Here is a 22,748-nt window from a genome sequence, read left to right as displayed (position 1 = left end):
GAACAGGAAACACGCACATATAGCTGTCGAGAAAGCACAAACCAATCAAAACAAACGGCTGAAATCGTTTCTCGTGGATCAGTGACATGGCGTCCATGAGTACATTTTTTCGCGGCCCATGCGGGGTGGTGGCGAGCAGTCTGTACAATCGATGGGACCGGGCCATTGTCTGCAAATCGTGGAAAGCACGGTTAAGAACTCCTTGATCACCAATCTCACCGACTCCTGGGCCAAATATCAGACGGCCCCAGCATCCAGTGACTTGGCACTAGTTCGGCCACGTAAAACACGTAGTACTCGTGTAATAAAGTCAGTACTTTGCCACGATACGAGATCTACTGGGTCGCTAGGAGGCAACGTTGCGTGGTCGGGGCTGTAGCCTCTCGCCCATCCATAAAATAAACTAGGCAGACTCCCCGTTCGGCCCTGCCTCTCTCTCTCTTTCAGATCTCCTTTATTTTCGTCGCTCCTGCATCGCAACCATGCCATCTCTACCACGATTCAATCCTACCAGGTGCGCCGCGCCGATGGGGCGGTGGTCGATTCTCCGTCAAACGGAACGGGTCCAGCTGAGGACCTGTTCTTGAGCATCGAGGGGATTTTGGCCTGCAGCGCGACCTAGGCCCTGTTCGGCGTCACTCCGCTCCGGGGACGGATGGAGTTATAGTGCAAAATCTAGGAGCCAGCAAACTGCCGCTCCGCAGATCCTAGGAGCCGTGGCCTTAATCTCCCTCCACCCATGTGTGCAAGGTTGAGCAAGGCCTAAAGGAATTCGACGCCTTCTAAATCAGGCTACGGAGATTCACGCCATGTGTGCTGATTTTGTCATGGATCTTGGCGCTGCAAAGTCCGACTACCACATAGGTAATTACTATTGAAACTTAAGTTTTTTTATTGTCGACTTATTCTTCCACTATTAATGAGGTTGAATACTTCGTTTGTTCCTTTTGTTTCCGATTTTTACCGATATAAGACTTTTTCGCTTGACCCTATCATAGTGCGAAAAACCGTCTTATATTTTTTATACGTAGGGAGTACTAATTAATGAGGCGTCAAGATCCTCGGGATTATGTGCCATTAACTAGGATTTACCCTTTTAACCATTTACTATCTATAAATACATTATGCTCTTTAGTTTTGGAGTTATCACAGATTGAGGTATTTAATTTTGGATTTGGTTCATAATTTTGACATCGACATGCACGATTCTAAATAAATAAAATATGCTCCTCGCAATAAATAAATAAATAAAATATGAAATTTTATTTTATGATGAATCTAATGAGACCGATTTGATATTATGAATATTGATACAAAATTTATCTATAAATTTGGTCAAACTTAAAGAGGTACGGATTTTATAAAAATTATTGCACCTTGTATTTTGAAATAGGGGAACTATAAAAATTATGAAAACCAACAACACGAATGACCCAGCAAAGAGCGCCCAACCCTTCTGGTACACGGTTATTCTTCGTGGAGTAGTATGAACTAACAAGACATGAGAATCCCATTGGAGTTGACATATATTAGTTGGACTTTACTCGCAATTTATGGGTAAGCGACTGAATTTGGGGTGACGCTGCCAATCCATGACGCCGCGATGTCACCGGCAGAGGGCAGGAAGAATGTTGACCGGTTTCGATGTGAGGGTTCATGTGCGTCCAAGTTGGTGGGTAGCGCACCCAATGTTTTCTTCCCGTCACATGAAAACTACACATTACTAACATATGACATGTGGAGCATGCTCCAAAAGGTCCCGATGCACCATACATGGCGACCGGAAGGCCAAATAAGAAGGATACTATGTAAATTTGGTGACTAGAAGAACACCCGCGCGTTGCAACGGGGCCATATTAATTTTAAAAGTTCAATATTAATATTCTCATATATATCAAGTGACATTGGCGACCTTTTTACCATCAATTCCTCACACACACTCTCTGCCTCCCTCTTCCTCACTCTCTCCCCCTCTCCCTCTCTCTCTCTAGCACACACATATCCATCTTATTGGGTACGGGACCATAATCCATCTATTTCACACACACACGCTAGTACATAACAATATAGATTATGTGTATTATATTTGCTACCACAACTGAGGGAATTAATTTCATGTAAATCGGCCAGCCACAGCTCCAAGAATACGCGGAGGAGGTGGCCCGGGTCGGCGTCGGCGCCGTCCGGCACGGGCCACGGGCCCGCTTCCAAGCGCGTCTGCGCGTCGGCCACTCACGCCGTGTCCTTCAAGTGCCACTTCCACCGCACCAACTCCCAGGGTCACGGCCATGGCCAGGGCCAGGGAAGCCGCCCTTCTTTGCCCCCTTCACCGGCCGCGGCACCCGGCCTCGTCGTCCTCGTCCTCCAGCACTGTCACGACCCAGTGACGCAGCCCAAGCATCGGCCTCGAGAATCAAGAACGCTCGACAATGTAGAGGGAAGGAAAGGTCATATACATGTCATAAGAAAGGGAGTTTATTTACTGCTCCCTCGATGTATTGTTTCCTTTGTTTGGAGATTGATTACCATCCGTGAGTTAAGGTAAGGTTTACGTGATTGAGCGATTTTTTGAAAATCAATTATTTGTTTTCTAATTAATGTAATTGAGTGATTTAAGGTAAGGTTAATTAATTTATATTTTATCTTTAGAGATTGTTCGTGATTGATTCTACATTACTAAATAACTTGCGCCAGTATGGAAAGTTCTGATCTGTTTAGATTTCTTTCGTTGTGTGAGAGGATGACGCGAAAATAAACCGATGAAGTGAGGGGAGGGGACGAAAAAAATCTACGAAAAAAAACCAGCGGAGGTGGGAGGAGGTACCAAAAAAACCGTGGAAGGTGGGAGGAGACTACCAACTGTTTCATTAGGAGTAGAAATTATTAGAGATTAGAGATTATTTGTTTTCTGAAAATTTATTATTTGTTTCCTAAAGCAAATTGCATTAATGAGAGAGATTTCGTAGATTTGGCTAAGGTAGGAAAGAATCTATTATTTGTTTGCTAAAGCAAATTACATTAATGGGAGAGATCCGTTGATTTGGTTAAGGTAGGAAAGAATCTATTATTTGTTTGCTAAAGCAAATTGTATTAATAGAAGAGATCCGTTGATTTGGCTAAGGTAGGAAAGAATCTATTATTTATTTCCTAAAGAAAATTGCATTAATGAGAGAGATTTGTTGATTTGGCTAAGGTAGGTGGTTTTTGCGATTCGTGGCGGCTTAGTGTGAGGTGGGACGAGGTACCAAAAAAACCATGGGAGGTGGGACGAAAAGAAACCTGGGAGGTGGGAGTTGTCCCTGGTTAACCTACGAAATTTCGTAGATTTTTTTAGGACGAAAAAAAACCATGGAAGGTGGGACTAGAAAAAACCTGGAAGCGAGACTACCAACTGCTCCCTTAGGAGTAGAGATTCTGCTACAGTGTATTTTTTGAGCAAAATGACCATAATAATAATATACTTCCTCCGTTTCTAAATATTTGTTTTTTAGAGATTTCAAATAGACTATCGTCTATGAATGTATATAGACATATTTTAAAGTGTAGATTCACTTATTTTACTCCGTATGTAGTCACTTATTAAAATCGCTACAAAGACAGATATTTAGAAACGGAGGGAGTAGTTGTTATAACGATTGAGCATACTCAAAGGTTCACAAGTTTACAGGTAACGCGGCAAGGCTGCAATGGCCTTTTTTGGAACCTGATCTGTGGCTAGCAATTCTCCTATCGTGTGGTCGTGGGAAACTACAAGTTGGAGTAGGTAAAATATGTGCTCCGTCACGATACAAGACAACGTGGACCCAAAGATTAGCATAAGGAGTATTGATTTTGGAAACGATAACTGCCACACGTGTGGTGGAAGCAATACCCGTCCACACACCGTGTGTGGTGTGAGCAGAAGACAGCCCACATGTGCCATGTGTGGGCGAATATTAGAACCGTCCACACGTGTGGCAGGAGGAATACCCTACCACACACCCCTGTATCAACATACATGTTTCGTGCGGGATCAAACCCAGACCGAATGATTTCCTGTTGGCACAACATGACGCTGGCAGCGAAAAAAGCACATGCAGCCCAGTTACCTATTGCTTCACTAAAACAAGCCAAAAAACAGCACCAGGAACATGTGTTTATAAAAATTAAAAACAATACAGTTGCGTATAGTACATACGTGCCAACAAAAACAATTTGACTTGTGTCAGAATTTTTTTGCCATGGCAACAAGTTTGCAAAGTGTACATGGAAAAGTATTGTATAAAATGATATATATACATATATATGTAATGCCATGGCGCAACAAGTTTGATAGAGTTGCTGTATACGAATGATTTCTATTAAAATTGCTGTTATTGATCTGGTTATGAAAAATATGGTCTAAAAGTATTGGAATTACCATGGTCTAAGCAGTAAACAATGCCAACGCAAAAACTGCATATTGATTATACCCAAGGAAAAAAATTGGTTGAAAATTTGCCATGACATCTCTACTGCTATATGATGGCAAATTGTATGAATTTGCCATGGAAAATATTGTTGTTTCCCAAGCTAAAAACATGGCAAGTTTTGCAGCGGGGGTGCATATCAACTTGCCATCACATAAAAATTCAAACAAATGCCATGTTTTCAAAAAACAAAACAAAAAAATCATGGTCGTCATCATGGAGGACGACCTCCTGGTCGGCATCTTAGTCGACGTCTAGGCCGGGGGAGGAGTTACATTGCCATTGTCAAATGGAAAGTAGATTTTGCCGTGTTGCTAAAGGAAAAGAACATTGCCATGACCCTTAAACTACATTTGCCATGCTTGAACTTAATTTGCCATGGGGCAAATAAAATTGCGATGGTATCTATTTTTGAAACATGAGTAAATCTAATGTTGCCATGGTCCCATTAAATTTGCCATGGTCCCTTCAAAGAAGAAAATTTGCCATGTTGCAAAAAAGGAAAGAAAATTTACCATGGTCCTTAAAATTGGAAATTGCCATGCTCCGAAAATTGCATTTGCCATGATACACACACTAAGTTTGCCATGGTCCTGTTCGAAAACAAAATTTGCAAGCTTGTAAAAGAAGGAAGAAAATCTGCCATGCTCCATAAACTACCGTTGCCATGAAAGATGCACTGAGATTGCCATGGTCCCATTGAAAACAGAAAATTTGCCATGTTGCAATAAAGAAAGAAAATTTGCCATGGTTCATATAATTAAAAATTTACCATGCCCCGTAAACTACATTTGCCATGGTCCCATTCAAAAAGAAAATTTGCCGTGTTGCAAAGAAGGACGAAAAATTGCCACGCTCCACGAACTGCCATGAAAGAAAATTTGCCATGGTCCTGTTCAAAAAATAGAAAATTTGTATGAGGCATAGACTAAAAAATGCCATGATCCATAAACTATAAGTCCCATGATGCATTCACTAAATTTTCCATGGGCCCGTTCAAAAAGAAAAATGCCATGCTGCAAAAAAAAGAGAAGACATTTGCCATGGTCCATATAATAAAATTGCCATGTTCCATAAACTATATTTGCCACGATCTATTAAACTAAAATCTGTGGTCCAAACAAAAGTGATTTTTGGACATGTTGCAAACAAAAGAAATTGCCATGCTCCGTAACTACAGTTGCCCATGCTCCATGAAAGTAAATTGCCATGGTCAAAAAATATGAAGCAATTTTTCCATGTTAAAAAGAAAGAGAAAATTGCCATGGCAAAAGCATGTTCAAATTTGCCATGGTATTTACCAAAACTTGCCGTATTTTATGTGATTAAAATTGCCATGTATGAGAAAACAACACAAAAAATGATTAAATTTTCCATGGCAAAACTGCATATTCAGATTTGACATGGCAAAAACTGCCATACTTCACATTTGCCATGGCAAAATGCATATTCAAATTTGCCATGGCAGAAAAAATGAATATTTCAAATTTGCCATGGCAAAAAATGCATATTTTAAATTTGCCATGGCAAATGTATGATCAAATTTGCCATGGCAAAAATGCATGTTCAAATTTGCCATGGTATTTTACCAATATTTGCCATCTGTTAGTATGATTAAATTGTTGTGTAGGTGAAACAACGCAAAAAATGATCAAATTTGCCATGGAAAAAATGCATAATCAAAAATTGTAGTTGGATTTTTTTTCAAATTTACCATGGTTTCATAGAATAATTTGCCACGAATATGAAATGATAAGGAAAATGATGAAAAATTGCCATGGCAAATGTATGTTCAAAATTTGCCATGAATTTTTTTTATCAAAGCCATGGCAACTACTCGTAACATATTATGCCCATGGCAACAAAGTTTCATGGCAACTCCACTACATAACTTCGTGATCCCCTTGGCTTCCTCTCACATGATGAAGTTGCTACAGAAAAAAGCAAGGCTAGGAGGAAGCCATGGGAATCTCTACTGACCAATGCACATCGTTCCATTCCCCCTATCATCTCCATGAGTTAGCTACTAGCACACATTAGTCAGCAACAACGCTACAGAACATGGACCAAAATAGCAGTTAGCAGCAACAGTTAGCAAAATGCAGAGCGCCAAATTTTGGGGGCAGTGCGACACTGATGAAGCAGAGCATCCAGCGGCTAGCCCCCCGGATGTATCTAGCAGGGGATGGACTCACCATGGAGGGCAGTGGCGCCAGCTGGAGGAGTGGGAGGAGGTTGCTCTGGGGTTGCGACGAGCAGTACCAAGAGCGCGGCGGTAGCACTGGCAGCTCGGGCTCACGGCAGGAGGCGATAGTCGTCGGGGGCACCGGCCTCTGCAGGGGGTGGAGCCGAGCCCAAATCGCCTGCATAGCAGAAACATCGTCGGACCGTGCAGCCCCAAGCGCGGAGGCCTTCTTGTCCTCGCCGGAATCGAACCCGCCGCCAAAACTGCTCGCGGTACCATCCTTCTGCTATGCGCATGCACACCTCCGCCGCCGCCGCCACGCACGGAGACGAAGGGAGAGCGCCGCCGCCGCGCACGGAGACGAAGGGAGAGCGCCGCCGCCGCACTCCTCCATGTCAGGCCGTCATGGGAGGCCGCAGCCGTCGAAGCAGGGGCCTCCGTCGATGCGGGGTGGGTGGAGGGGAGCTCCTCGGCGCAAGGCTTCCATGGGAGCAGCGGAGCTCCTCGTCGCGTAGCTGCACTCCTCCATGCCCGCCGCTGTTGACGCGGAGGCCGCCGTCGATGCAGGGGGAAGGCTCCGCCACAGCCGCTCTAGCGAGTGGAGTGGGGGTGGGGGCCTGAGGCGAGAGGATAAGGTGCGCTGGTCCTTCGGCAGATGCTTGAAGATTCAACATCTAAGCGTTCGGGCTGAATTGTGAACTGCCGCACGCGTTCGGGCGAGGAGTGTTTCGCCCACGCAACACCGTTTGCTTACGTGGCTTTTGACCCCGATTGCAATTTCTATAAAATTCGTGCAGATGGATCGAACGGCATCGAATGTGTGTGGGCGGGTTTCTAAATGCCACATGTGTGGCGTTAACATTTTCGTTGATTTTTGGAAACTGTCGCGATCCTCTTGTTCACAAATAGCCACACTCCCTTTGGTTTTCTCCTTGCTTCCTCTTTTTGTTTTTCGGTTTCTCCCCCATGACAACATATCTCCACCACAGTTCAGCATTTTCTTTCTGCATTGCAACATACTCCTCTTTGCAAACGGGGCTCTCTTGAAGGCTTCCTCTCCGCTGCTAGTTTGCCACATGGGGTTATTTTGCATGGGAAGACGTTCTCAGCACCCAAGTTAGAGACGGGTGCCTCAAACCAGCCCCAAAACATCCGACCTGATCGGTACCAATGGTATCCAGTCTAAATATGGTCTCGACCTCATGTATATTCATCCTCATTCGCTCTCCGGACAATACCCTAGCCACTCCACTTCGCTCTGCTCCGTTCCCAAGCTCCCTTTCGGCGATCTCCGGCCTTCTTCGGCATGACGAGTAGCGGATCTGACTTCGACCACTCTGGATTCATTGACTGGGATGTCGTACCATTCGAGGTGGAGGAGGAAATAGCCGTCGGCATTGCCCTCTACCTCTACCTCTCCCGCGAGGTGCCCCCGACCAACGTCGGGATTTATCCAACGCAAATCCATTGTTGTAGGGCAATGGGCGCTCGGATCCGTCGGGGCTGGGGTATCGCGGTCCATTAGCCTCCCATCTCCGGTGCGTCAGAGTTTGAATGCTAAAGAGACAAGTGCGCCCGCCGTGGGAAGAAGGGGATGAGGGTGGTCGATGTCCGTCTTGCCGTCGACATAGATAGAGGCGACGGGTGCGACCGTGCACGTCGCCGCATAGGAAGAGGTCATTCATGCTCACATCCTACAAAAGCGACAGAGGAGGAACACGTGCGCCCTCGTCCGGGAGCAAAATAGGGCGGTCCGCACCATGGCTGGACTACTCCTCAAGCAAGAGAAGGAGGACAACGACATGCCAGACAACTCCGGTGATGAGTAGATCCAGCCAGATCCATTTTGTGTTTTCGAGTGCTACTACCGCGAGAAAGACGGCAAGGGCGCAAGGAAGTGCAAGGGCAGCCGTCCATGATCTCTGCCCATAGCTATGATGTAGGTACAGCATGTCGATTTTTGGTAGTCCAATGACATGTGCTGATGTAGTAGCCGAACAATTATTGTTGAATCATAGAGATAATTTGCGTTGCATGTGTTTGTGTTGATTTGATGTTTGCTCATTTAGATATCCGGTTGTGCAAAACAAATTTTTAGACGTGACCAGTTTGAGAGGACAGATTTTGTGTCCACGGGGTCCATACCACTAGGCTGCCCGCTCCTTTTGCCTTTCTTTATCTTCGTTCTACTTTCTCTGTTCATAAATATTTGTCTTTGTGAAGATTTCAATAAGTGACTACATACCAAATAAAATGAGTGAATCTACATTCTAAAATATGTCTATATACATCCATATGTGATAGTCCATTTGAAATATCTAAAAAGATAAATATTTAGAAATGTATGGAGTACTTTCTTAAGAAAACTTTGCTTTCTCTTTCTCCATGTCAGCAAGCTTTTACCATACAACGTATTCTGCAATCTATGTTTGGAATACATGAACTGGAAGCACGTACGAGGATCCCATTGACGCAAAATTGATTGCTCTATTTTGCAGGTGTGGCTAATGGTGTGGGTGGATGCTTTAGCTTCTCCGGTTGTCGGATCTAAAAGAAGGACGTCGTCGTCATGTTCCAAACTAGCTTGGTCTCGCCGTCGTTCACTTGCGCTTCATATAGAGGTTAGTAAGAATTGATTGTGATTACCATGCAAAAAAGATTGGCTATGATTCTTCTATTCACTTATTTCAACAATTTTTTAGCATTGCAGATCATAGTCTAATTATTTTAGATGTTCTTTTTAATGCGAGTTTTTAAAGCACATGAAGACAATCATGGTCATTACGATTGACGGATTTGATGGTTTACCTGTATAGAAATTTACTAGGGATCCATTAGCAGCGCAGTTCATAAAAAGCTCGATCCACTCAATTTCTGGGAAAGAGTAATTTGTTTTTACTAGGGATTCCTAGTTATGAGAGCTCCTATTTCTTTCTTAGGCTAGTCGTAATGGTAATATTGTAGTTAGTATTATGCATACCAATTAGGCAATTTTATGAGGTGACACATAATTAAATGAAGAGAGAGCTGGTTAAGTATATCATATCATGATACCGTATCATAATAAATATTATGCCATTATGTGTCATGCATGGTAATAAATAAAGTCATTTATAATACTAATATATGATACTATGCATTAGAGAGGTAGTATATCATACTAACTTATACCCATTACAATCAGCCTTAGCGAAGTATGTAAGACCTTGTATAATACAAGGTGCTTAGAAATGTGCATAATAAAATAAATCAAGTTTTGAAAGCATCGATGCTTATATTTATTACATGATGTGTCTAAGACCCCTCCCAATGCTCCATCTTGTACGGATGCTAAGCATGTCATGTAGACGAAAAATCTGATGTGGCAAGGCAATTAAGAGAAGAGAGATGGGTTTGGTGACCCCATGAAGAACCAATGCTAAACGCGTGAACTTAGGCAAAACATTTAAATGAAGCAAACTCACCAATGCATGAGAGAGTTTAGTAGCTAAATCATTAAATGAAGGGAGCTTAGCTACAAGAAGCTAAGCACCTATGCATTGGGGACTTTCGTTGCTAAGCTATTTAATATGCTTAGCATCTCATCTAAGTACCGGTCCATTGGGAGCAGCCTAATTAAGTGTATCATTTACAAAAAAATGGGAGTATCATACAAATCCCTTTTAAGGTTCGCATCCGACAAAACCCGTTTTCCCTCGCTGCAATCTAGCACCCTCCGGCAAAAAAATTGAGATCCCTCCGGTTGTCGTTCGACGTGCGCACAGCCAAAAAAATCCGGCCCCGATGGCGAGCGCTGGTCGCGGGCGAGGTGGACGAACTTCGACCGGCTCAACGAAATCTTTTGGTCAACCATGAAATCAGATACGTATGTGATGGGTGCCCATTGCCATCTCAAAATTAACTCAAGGAGATGAGAGCCGGGGTAGGAGTAATAACTCCTTTTGCCTTCTGCTTGACCATCGATGATGACTGATTTCGACCTCTTCAACGAGCACTTGCTACTGACGCCCCTGACGAAAAGTTCCGTCATCCTCCTCCCGGTACCACCTTCCCTCCCTCCTCCCGCTGCTCCACAACAGCTAGCCTCCCTCTACTCAGAGCTGCTCGGCAGCAGCTGCCCTCGCTCCATGAGACCCTGACCTCCCGCCAGCCCCTTGTCGGCGAGCGCTTGCCGACGGGGATGACTCCCCTCCTCAGTGCTCAAAAAAACTGAGCAGAAAACACGTGAAAGCCCGACACGCGCCCACCAAAAAAATGATAGTAGAGGGTTAAGAAAAAACTGGGCAGCACTGGTGAAATTTAAGAAAAGTGAAGGAAAATCACACCGGTGAAATTTAAGACCCAATAGCCACAAAAACGAGAGCTGCAGCGAGATAAAAAACACACTGGTGAAATTAAAGAAAAGTGAAGGAAAACCAAAATTGCGCCGGGCGTTAGGGTTAGCACCATATATAAGCGCCCTGCCCTTTCTTCTCCCCTCCCCTCCGCTCCGCGCCGCCGCCTCCCCCTCCCCACATCCAGATCCGTTCTCTCTCCAGTAGATTACTATCACGACTTTAGACGACAATTTTGCATGCAACTGCAGCTGATTCATAAAACACCCAGCGCGTACACATCGTAATTAGTTGACCTCTCATCTTCATTTCTTGTCTTACTATCGATGCCCGTAGATCAAAGAAAAAATGAAACTACGTGTTGTAGCAGTGGCATCATCATCAGTAAATAAGTCGAATTATACGGTCTGTTAGTTGCATGTGCTATACCTGACAGAAATACAAAGACCGACACACATCCACATGCTAGGGTGTGGTGATGATTTCGAGATCAGCTGAGCCCGAGCTCACAATCAAATATCTGCTTTTTAGATCACTAATTTAGTGATCTAAAGATTCATATAACTAAACTAGATTACTGTAAGGAAATATCTGCTTAATTACATTAGTACTACCTTTAGTTACATTAGTATTAATCTATACCAATATAAAAAGACCTAAAGGAGAGATCTAATTAATCTCGGCCATCAAATCATGTCAATCCAACGACCTAGACTATCTTAATATCGAGCGCTCAAGACGTTTGCAGTTAATTTCATGCCAAATATAGTGCTAATCACATAATAACACGCAAATAATATTCTAATTAGTATCCGCATCCACTTAATATACTTTTAAATTAACATGCATTGAATGTACACATTGACTAGTGTAACTAAAGAATTGAATATCTGCTTTTTAGATCACTAATATCCGCTTCTTGATTGGGGCTGTGTGGCAGTGACGATGTCCCTCAGTAGTAATAATGTCTTTCATGTCTGATTCTTGTCCCATGATGGTACGTCTAGCATCGTCGGAGGTCGTGTGGAGGTGTGTCACTGTCAAATCTCATGGGATTGGTGCTGGTCTTCAGTGGATCTATTCGGATCCAGTTTTCGTCTTCTTTCATGTGCTTAGAGGTTTGATCTTTCTGATCTGAGACTCTCTTCATCGGCGATGGTTGCCGCTCTGTTGCACTGGTTCTTTGGGGCCTTACCATGGCGTTTTCCCCGACTGTCTACTACAATAAGGTTTGCTCGACTCCGGTGAGGTAGGGCCGATGATGACGGCATGCATTCGGCTCACTCCAGTGTTTGCAGCCGTCGCTAGGTGGTCCATAGACTTGGTTATGATTATGAATAGATTGAAAAATTCTCTCGCAAAAAAGGGTCATTTTTGCTTGGATTCTTATATAGCATGGGGTAACTATATGCATTTTTTCCCTGCGTGAAAGAGAGATTCACTGTTTCATAAGTGTTTGCAAATCAGGGATTATTAGGAGGGGTGGCTGTGCTGCGTTAGCAGGTGATGGTGGATCTGATTATCAAAGTTCTTTTTGTTCCTTTTTGGGAATTTTTCCACAAGTACAATGGAAGGTTCAGTTTATTTCCAAAATATTTTTAGATTTTAGATTTTTTATTTAATTACTATTTTCCATATTGGGTGTATGCACACCTATAGACCAAACGCCTGCCTCCACATATTACCATGTTATTTACACAAAAGTTATCAGGGTATGTTTTTAATAAAAAAAACCTGGGGTCAAAAATTTACAGCGGTGTGTTATCATGTATGCGGTGTATATATTGTTATATAATTTAGTATTTACACATTAGTTACCGGTGATAAGTTTTCACCCCTCCCCCTGGTCAAAAAGTTAACCATGGTGTTTGTTTGTAGGTTATCAGGTTTGTGATGCGTATATTATCATATTATTTACACATAAGTTATCGGAGGTATGTTTTTCAACGATATATTTTTGTGTCAAAGTTACATAAGTTATCAGGTCTGTGATGCGTATATTATCATGATATTTACACAAAAATTATTGGGGTATGTTTAAACCACTTTTTTCCCGAATGAAAGTTACCATGATGTTTATATCTATGACATGAGCTGACTGATAACTATGACAGGAGCAGGCTAGTAACCATAGTACAAGCCGTCTGATAACTATCGCATGAGAATACCCAATATCTTTAAGTTGAGTATTCATGAACCAGTGTAAAAAGTAAAAGAAAAATGTGACCCGATGGAGAATGTGGAGAAACATCGTGAAGCCACGTGAACTACTTCCTCGTTTCTAAATATAAGTCTTTGTAGAGATTTTACTATGGCCTATATACGGAGCAAAATAAGCGAATTGACACTCTAAAATGCATCTAGATACATCCGTATGTGGTTCATAATGAAATCTCTACAAAGACTTGCATTTAGGAACGGAGGAAGTAGTGTGTAATGTAAAGGGAAACGGTAGAATAATCAGTCTGATCGCTATTTGTTTGAGTTACAACTAATAGTACAAAGATACATATAGCATGTGGTGTTGTGTGCGACTAAGAAAAGAACGTGTGTTGTGTGTAATGAAAAAATGTGTGCTAGACTAAATGGTTCATAGCATTTTGTTTTTTTGGCTTTTTACCTTGGACTTGCAAGAGAAGCGAAGACGTGGCTTGCAAAGCACGCAAAAAAAAAGAAAAAGAAAACAGGCCACACGTGGGGAGGGAATTGATCATGGCCGAGCGATTCTAATCATTTGGTTCTACTCCCTCCGTTTTTAAATATAAGTTTTTCTAGAGATTTTAATATAAACTAAGTAAATCTACATTCTAAAACACGTCTATATTCAAGCGTATGTAGTCCATATTCAAATCTATGAAAAAACTTATATTTAAAAATAGAGGAAGTATATCTCTATTTTCAGGACGTTCACCAAATACCTTTCTCCTAAAAATATATTCCTGCAAGCACCTTGATCAGAAACGTCTGTCGTTTGAGTACAATTAACGAACCAGGACAGCCGTGCTAGCTATAGCCGGTGAAGTAAATAAGCACTAAAATCTCTTCTGTGCACACAAACAGGAGCTTTCTTTTCTGGACAAATAGCCAACGTGCGAAGACGCTAACCCCACATCAGGTCATGTACATCTCGTGGTAAAAAAAAACAAGTGTAAAGATCGATGATGAACTGATCGAGAGCTGCAAATCTTCAGCAAAGCATTTCCCAAGGAACTGCTCTTGCTGGCCGCTGGGAACAGACCACTGTGCAGCAAAGCTTGCGTTTGCATTTCCATGAAAAACAGCGAGTGCAGTGGCTCTCAAAAATAAAAGATAGAAAAAAATTAACAGAATATTGACTGTATATTCAACATAAGCACGGGCGGCCTCAACATAGATGTGCTTATTTTATCTGTTCACTTGTCGGGAATTTAAATGAGTTCTTCCAACAAATTGGTAGACGATCAAAAATAAAAGATAGAAAAAAATTAACAGAATATTGACTGTATATTCAACATAAGCACGGGCGGCCTCAACATAGATGTGCTTATTTTATCTGTTCACTTGTCGGGAATTTAAATGAGTTCTTCCAACAAATTGGTAGACGAGATACTCCCTCTGTTCATAAATATAAGACGTTTCAGAGACTTGTATGGTCGGTCTAAAACGTCTACTTTTATGGACAAGAGGGAGCACATTACTGCAGAAAACCAACATTGCTCCTTCCAACCACATTCATGTTCAAATCAACCGTTTATGAGCAAAAGTGAATATCAGGACAAGCCGCCGCCGACACCGCTGCCATCTTCTTCCTCGACGAATCCATCTCCTTGCTGGTCCGTGGATAACCCGAAGGACGAACCTCAGCATGAGGAAACTTTTCAGCACAGAGCTGGCATGCCTTCCTGTCGTGCAGAGATACCTTCCTGATATTCACCGCAGCTTGAATAACACGCCTGACATATCTTGTGAAATTGCCATCGGACTGGAAGCCGTAAATAGTTAGCCTCGCCAGATTCTTGTGCTTAAAATCAGGATCAGATGCCTCCCACTTCACTTCTGTTTTCTTGGAGTAACTCTCATGTGACTTCTTTCGGCACTTATGATCCCATACTATGATGCAAAGGTCCTCTACCAACGGTGCAGCTTCAAGAAGGAACATTGTCCAAGATATATCACATTCTTCAGGAAGGTGATCCAGATTCACAAACCGTAATCTGGCGAGAACAGGAGCAAGCACTTTCGGGCATTCTGGTTGAACCCATATCTGGGAGAGATAAAACAAATTAGAAGTATTAATGCGTGCAAGTTGTGAGTAAATTGCATCATCAAGTGATGCATAAGTTACTACCGTCAGATATAAACATCATACAATAAACAAGAATGGGATAGAGATGATTAGAGTGAGTACCTTTTCACTTCGAAACTCCAGAAACAAATCATTTACAGTAGGGGCATTAGCAAGCAGCTTGCTTAAGTTGTGGGTCTTGCCTGAAAAGTTTGGATTAGCAAGACTGATCTTGGAAAGCTGAGGGACAAAACCAAGAACCAACGGATTTTCATCACAGGGCCAATCACCAAAGGTCATCCTTTGGAGCTTTGGTAGAGAGCTGAGGTCCACTGTTTTGAATACACAATAGGACATAACAAGCTCGACGAGTTGAGTGTGTTCCACATGCAGAACCGAACCGATCCCCACGCCACACATGAAGAAAGACAGTGACTCCAGCCGCTTGCAATTGCTTAGGATGTTGGGTATGTCTGATTCACCAAACCTCATATTTCGTAGATGCAGCCGCGTGAGACCAGCAAATGCATCTGGACAATCATGAACAAAATTATTGAACTGCTTAGCAAAGAGCAGGCAATAGGCATCAGTGCAAAGATGGAAATCCAGCGGCGTCATGATCTCAAACTCAGCTGCATCAAATTTCTGAGTTGTCATGGCGAGGCCAACGGATTTGCCGATGGAAAGACAGCGAGAAGGACTCAAGACAAATTTGAGCTTCAGCTTGCGAATGGTGATGTGTGGAGGCCTCTACTAAGAATCTTGTTGGTCACATCAGCCACGACATCACTTTTTTGAAACAAATCACGAGGGCTGAGATCAATGACGATCTGCGAGAGCATAGCTGGCAGCTTCTGCATCTGCTTCGAAAGGATGCAGGTTCTTACAACATCAAGTGTGCCCACCCTCTCGAGAATGTTGAGCAGCACATCGGCGGGCAGCTCACTTAGCCTGTCCCAATTACAAGCTTGTATATCGCCAGGCAGCTTGCTTAGCATGCCTCCACTACCAACTTCTGCCTTCGACTGCATTTTGCGAGGTGGAAGATTAGTCATCGGTGAAAGATCGATAAATTGACTTTCATAAAATGAATGAATGAAACAAAACATAAGCACCGACTTACGTTCCGTCGGTGGCGGCGACCCCTATTAAACTTCATGTTGATGCGATGACAAAAGAGACCAACTTGCGAGGATAAACAGAACACAAACAAAAAAGAATCTTGAAAGGATGACCCCTCTGTGTGCGACAATCGCCGGCGCCCAGCCTGATCTTGTTATATAGCCTCCTCGGATCCCAATCCCAAAAGAAGAGACGGAGACGGAGGAGGTTTCTGAATCCTCTTCAAGCCGGTATGGAATCCGTAGACCGGCCGATTTACTATTATCTCACGCGACGCAGACATAGAAAAACAGCTCCTTTTTCTAATACAAACCGAAATTGATCCCTTTCCTCTTGGAATCTTGGGATAGAACGAAATTGGCACCTGTCCCTTCCTTCTTCGAATCCGACTGCTGAATGGATTAGATCTTCCTTCTTCATCTGGAAGGTAGCATCTGGAGCGGAGCTGGTTTAGGGGACAAGTCCGGCGAGGAGATCGGTGGCCGCCGCCGGCGGATGGTGCGGAGGGTGGGTAGGGAGGGGACAGCGTTAGGGCAGACGATGTAGATATGTGTATGTCTCTCTTGTGGTGGACCTATTAAGATTGGGCTTGGGCTAATCTACAAAATTGAGCCAATAGGCCCACTTCAACACAACAGTAAGGTTATGAAGAACACTCATATGCGGCCCACTAAAGATCTTCCAATTTCGAGGCACATAGCCTTGCTAAATACGCTCTTAGGTATTCCTGAAGGCCGTCATCTATGGCTCCATCAGTCCCCCAATCTACATTGTATGATATATAAATGAAGCACGTATTGCCATGCAAAAAAAGAAACTACATGTGTTAAAAAATAATAAGATCTACACTGTACCCCGATGAGTATTGTTAATCAATAAAGTGAGCATGTTTACTTATAGAAAAGGTAAAACAATCCCCTAATATATGGCACCACTTTGGAAGATCATAATTTATTTCATTTTGGGAGTAGTGAAGTAAATTAGCACTTGCGCCTTTTGGGCATGATAAAGTAGCAAACGAAATATGCACATGATGTTTTTGGAGAATAAACTGTCAGCCATATTCGTGCAATTAAGCTGATCTCATACAAGTTTTACCAAGTTTTACCACCAAGTACTTCAACCCAAGCATCGTACCCCTAGTCTAATATTGTGGTGCAAAGACATGGGAATCTTGTAACGCGTGGGACACCAATCTTGAACTTGTACCTAAAATAAGTACTAGAGGCCAGAAAAGGGGAAAATGAGCATTTCTAGAATTAGTCCAGACAACCAGAAAAGGGGAACTTGTACCTAAAATAAGTAATAGGTGGGCCTTCACAACCTTAATGTATGATCCCAACTTCAAATTAGTCCAGACAACCAGAAAAAAGGAAAAAAGATTATCTCTAAAATAATGCAGACATGGACATTTTGAGGAACCCCGTGATGGGATTTCCTTGGCAGTTGACTTTTGGCCAGTGGCGGCCAAGGTACCTGACCTTGAGAATGGGGAGCTGGCACTGTCATTCTTTCCAGAAGAGGTGGGGTGCAGGGAGGGGGGCAATCGTCGCCATGATGGCGGGTTCGGCGTCTGCCCTGATGGCCTTTCGGTTGCCTTCTTTCAAAAAATTTGGTCTCAACTTCAGTCGATGATCATGCCGAAATTCAATGAATTTTATTGGAACTCTTGCCATGGCGTGCCTGAACTTGGTTTAGTATGGTAGCGTGAAGTCAATCCTTTGGGATACATGTGGTGCAGTCATTAGGCGTCCAATGTTCATGTCAGATTTATCTTTGAGGTAACCCTGCGTGACGGATAGGGCATACGGTTGGACAACTAACTCTTGATGCATGGCGCGTTTCGGTCAAAACGTAATTTGGGCACACCCCAACTTTGTCTCGTTGCAAGCACATTTTTAACGGGTGTCTTCTAGAGCCCAAATTAATATCATGGTGATCCCGACCATAAACATATGGTTGTAAGAATCAAGACCTCATACTCATTCCTATTTTTATTATAAGTCTTCAGTAGAAAAGGTGATAACGATCCGGTCCAAAAACTAGAATTTAATACTTTCAAAAAAGCTTCGTAGGAACCCTTGTCACGGTGCACGTCCTCTCATGGCTTTGATAACTCAGGGTCACACTTTGAGGAAAGAGGCAGAGAATCTTTCTGCTACCCGTTACCGGATAACTAAAGGGACTCATCATCGGTGATAAATCTTTCATCACTGACCCCGAGTCACAGATAGGCCACTCGCGCGCCTGTGATGATATGAATTGGCTGGTCAATGCTATTCAGTTCTTTAGGAGTGGTAGGCCTCGTCGGCGTGCACTGCCTTGATCCTCTCAAAGGTCTTCCGATTCTCCCATACCCATCGGAAGGAAACCGTTAGGGGAACGATGACGAACTTCGGGACGGCGACGCTGTTGAGGGGCAAATTTATCCTTGCTCGGCTTCCATGGAGGTGTACCACCGTCACGTCGTAGGCACAACCAGCGTGCTCCGATGACTGGAAGGAGCTGATCCAGTGCTACTTTCACTGTCATGAGCCTTAATCTCCGACACACACGTCCCTCATGGCCGCTATTGCATGATGTGGTACTTCTTCTTTCTCGGTGGTGGCAGGCCGGGCATGGATCTAGAGCTTGGTGCGCCAGTGGGTGCTGGGAGTAGCTATGCGGTCCCAGTTCTCCTGCATGGTTTAAAAAAAAGTGGGTGCTGGGAGTAGCTATGCGGCCCCGTTCTGGCCGTAACATCGACCCAACAGTAGTGGCCCCTCTCACATTGACTCGGCGGTGCCCCCTGACGTCAATTCGTCGGCGACCCCGACAGCTAGATCCAGTCATTCGTGGTGGCAGGGGCAGCGACAGCCGATTGAAAGAGGGCTAGAGGGATTCGGGCTTTCTAGTGGTTTTTTTTTTTCTGATTTTAATGTTCACCCGAGAACAGCCCGAAACCCACTCCAGCTCAGGTTGAGAAGGAAATAGGCCGAGCCGAGCAGCAAATTTGGGCCCGTTTTGCGACGAGGCCGAGCCGAGCCTGTTTCCGCTCGGTCCTCGGCTTCTCTGTTCGCAAATTCCCCGGACGCCGCCACGGTTCGTGCCGCGCCGCTCGCCGCCGCCTGACGCCGTCGTCCTCCTTGCCGCACCCGACGCTGGACGGCTCGCTCTCGGCACTGAAGGCGGACGCGCCCTTCCGTCGCTCTCGTGGTTCCTCTCCAAACGCGCCCCTGTCCCCAGCGTCCGCCGCCCCGAGCGCAGGTATGGCCTCCCTGGCTCCCTTCCGTTCTCGCCCTCCTCTTCTGGCACCCGGCGGCACGCACGCACTGGCAATTACTGACGCAGGCAAGCACACACGCCGGCGGCTAGGCTAGCATGCTCTTGCACTTATTGGAGATGCTCTTATTGACGCACCAGCGCGAGGGACCGGCTAGAGATGCGCTGATTAACCGCTAAAGAAGTGCAATCATGAAAAACAAAACTAGTACAAGTTTGTTCTGTGGTCGGATTCATTCGAAGAAGTAGTAATAAGGAAACACATGTGGCAATCTCGTTCTGTAATCGGATTCGAAGAAGAAAAGGACCAATTTCGGTTTGTATTAGAAAAAAGTGCTGTTTTAATATGCCCGCCTCTTGTGAAACGATGGTAAATCAGTCTGACTTACGAATTGTATGCCAGGTTGGATCGGATTCAGAGGAGGCTATAATAAGCACTCAATCCTGATTTTCGACGATTGTCACACACCAAAGGAGCATCGTTTCAAGAATAACTGCTGGCGTTTTGTTTGTCGACGCAAGTTGTCTGTTTTGTTCCTTTTGAGATCGGATCGCCATGAAGTTCAATAGAGATCGCCGCCGCAGCCGTGATGTAAGTCATTTTTTTTGTGTGCTTTATTTGTTCTTACAAATTATCAATCTATCACTGATGACTAATCCGTCCCCTTAACGCAGTCGAAGAAAGCAGCTTGTTATGGGGAGGAAAGGCTAAGCGAGCTGCCAAGTGATGTTGTGGTCAAAGTCCGTGAGACGGTGAAAACACAGTCGAAGAAAGCAGCTGGTAATAGGGAGGAAAGGTTACGCAAGCTGCCCAATGATGTGCTGGTCAACAACATCCTCGAGACGGTGGAAACACAGTCTGCCAAAACAGCTGGTAATGCGGAGGACAGGCTAAGCAAGCTGCCCAATGATTTGCTGATCAACATCCTCGAGAGAGTTGGTACCCTTGATGCTGTAAGAACCTGCATCCTTTCGAAGAAAATGCAGAAGCTGCCAACTATGCTCTCGCAAATTGTAATTGATCTTAGCCCTCGTGATTTGGTTCAAATGGATGGTGTTGTGGCTGACGTGACGGACAAGATCCTTAGTACGAGGTCTCCACAGATCACCGTTCGCAAGCTGAAGCTCAAATTTTTCTTGGTTCCCTCTCGCTGTCTCTCCATCGGAAAATCGGTCGGCCTCGCCATGGCGACCCAGAAGTTGGATGCAGCTGAGTTTGAGATCATGCCACTGAGGGATAACGGATGTTGCACTGATGCCCATCGCCTGCTCTTTGGTCAGCAGTTCAATGATTTTGTTCGTGATTGCCAGGATGCATTTGCTGGTCTCACGCGGCTGGATCTACGGTTTTTGAGGTTTGGTGAATCGAACATACCCAACATTCTTAGCACCTGCAAGCAGCTCGAGTCCCTGTCTTTCTTCGAGTGTGATGGGGGGTTCCGCTCGGTGCTGCATGTAGAACACGCTCGACTCGTTGAGCTTGTTATCACCTTTGGGGAATTTAAAACAGTGGTGCTTGACTGTCTACCAAAGCTCCAGCGGATGACCTACAATCATTGGCCCTGTGATGAAAATCCCTTGGTTCTTGGTTTTGTCCCTCAGCTTTGGAAGCTCAGTCTTGCTAATGCAAACCTTTCAGGCAAGATCCTCAACTTAAGCAAGCTGCTTGCCAGTGCACCCACAGTAAGCGATTTGTATCTGGACTTTGTAAGCGAAAAGGTACTCTAATCATCTCTTTCCCATTCATGTATGATGTTTATATCTGATGGTAGTAACATATGCATCACTTGATGATGCAATTTATGCACAAATTGCATGCATTATTACTTCTAATTTGTTTTATCTCTCACAGATTTGGGTTCAACCAGAATGCCCAAAAGTCCTTGCTCCTGTGCTTGCCAAACTCCGATTTCTGAAGCTGGATCACCACCCCGAAGAATGTGATATCTCTTGGACAATGTTCGTTCTTGAAGCTGCACCACACGTAGAGGAGCTCTGCATTACAGTATGGGACCATAAGTGCCGAATGGAGTCACAAAAGAGTTTGTCCGAAATATCGGATGTGAAGTGGGAGCCATCTGATCCTCATTTTAAGCACAAGAATCTGGCGAGGCTAATTATCTATGGCTTCCAGTCCGATGACAATTTCACGGGATATGTCATGCGTGTAATTCAAGCTGCGGTGAACATCAGGGAGGTATCCCTACACGACAGGAAGGTGTGCGAATTTTGTGCCGAGAAGTTCCCTCACATGGAGGTTCGTCCTTCGAGTTATCCACGGACCAGCGAGGAGGTGGATTTGTTGAGGAAGAAGATGACAGCAGGGTCAGCGACGGCTTCTCCTGATATCCACTTCCGCTCATAAGGATAAGGTCGAGTTGAAGATGAATCTCAATGTGGTTGGAAGGACTCCCCTATCTCAAAGACCCAATTGGTTGCTTACTACGTCAACGATCAATCTTGGATGTGGTTGGAAGGACTACCTGATCTCAAAGACAACGTCAGCGCTATTGCTTTTCTGCAAAAATGTATCTTGGCTACCAATTTGTTGGAACAACTCATTTAGCTATTTTAGACAATGAAATGTCTAGCATAAGCACATCTATGTTGTGGTTGTGCAGTTCATGCTTATGTTGAATTCAGTCAATATTCAGTACAGTACTATGAATGATGCTCTGTTATTTTTTCTATCTTGTATTTACGGGAGCCACGGCACTCTGTTTTCCAGCTGACAAACAACGGCAGCGTCCCTGTCCGCGGTAGCGGCAAGGAGCTCGACGTGAGAGTAGTGTTCCGTCCCGAGCGGCCAGCTCCGGCGCAATGATGCACCCTTGCTGAGCTCCATTGGGGAGCGGCTCTAGATTTGCGGAAAATTTGCAACGATCGATCTGTTCATCATCATCCTCTTTACTTGTTTTTTTAATTACAAAAAGCATCAAATCTATTATGAAGATTCACCGAAAATACAAAATTTCTCAAACATAATAATAATTACATTGATATTTTGAAACCGCCGAATAACCACTACTGCCGTCAGAACTAGCCGCGCGACGCTGTCGTCACTCCCTGATTGGAGCCGGCTTGATCTTGTCGATGACATCCGTGAAGTCTTGGTGCACGTGCCCATAAGGGCC

At 44.2% G+C, this 22,748-nt stretch overlaps 1 protein-coding gene and 1 pseudogene across 6 annotated transcripts; one reads left to right on the top strand and one right to left on the bottom strand.

Annotated features, from left to right (window-relative positions):
* Positions 1 to 352: 352 nt before the first annotated feature.
* On the top strand, positions 353 to 22,302 carry LOC125515499. 6 transcript variants are annotated; one of them, XM_048680985.1, is made up of 7 exons: positions 353 to 864; positions 2,131 to 2,447; positions 9,132 to 9,254; positions 12,846 to 12,901; positions 20,018 to 20,206; positions 20,290 to 21,333; positions 21,467 to 22,302. In XM_048680985.1, exons 5-7 carry the CDS (start codon positions 20,171 to 20,173, stop codon positions 21,977 to 21,979), a joined length of 1,593 nt encoding a protein of 530 aa, XP_048536942.1. In that variant the 5' UTR covers positions 353 to 864; positions 2,131 to 2,447; positions 9,132 to 9,254; positions 12,846 to 12,901; positions 20,018 to 20,170; the 3' UTR covers positions 21,980 to 22,302. The 6 variants fall into 6 exon arrangements, with proteins under 6 accessions (XP_048536942.1, XP_048536940.1, XP_048536943.1 ...); XM_048680983.1 differs by having other exon boundaries at positions 2,131 to 2,541; XM_048680986.1 differs by lacking the exon at positions 2,131 to 2,447 and having other exon boundaries at positions 12,846 to 12,853.
* Positions 14,547 to 16,693, bottom strand: LOC125515500 (annotated as a pseudogene).
* Positions 22,303 to 22,748: the final 446 nt, after the last annotated feature.

This window comes from Triticum urartu, chromosome 6 (genome assembly GCF_003073215.2).
Source record: "Triticum urartu cultivar G1812 chromosome 6, Tu2.1, whole genome shotgun sequence".
NCBI lineage: Eukaryota > Viridiplantae > Streptophyta > Magnoliopsida > Poales > Poaceae > Triticum > Triticum urartu.
Note: the sequence above shows the minus strand (reverse complement) of the source record. Positions and strands in the feature narration are given on the sequence as shown.

Coding starts and splice junctions, on each gene's coding strand:
- LOC125515499 (XM_048680984.1), top strand. CDS start 20,171: ATGAAGTTCAATAGAGATCGCCGCCGCAGCCGTGAT. Junction 20,207..20,289: donor ATCGCCGCCGCAGCCGTGAT/GTAAGTCATTTT, acceptor CCCTTAACGCAG/TCGAAGAAAGCAGCTTGTTA. Junction 21,334..21,466: donor TGGACTTTGTAAGCGAAAAG/GTACTCTAATCA, acceptor TATCTCTCACAG/ATTTGGGTTCAACCAGAATG.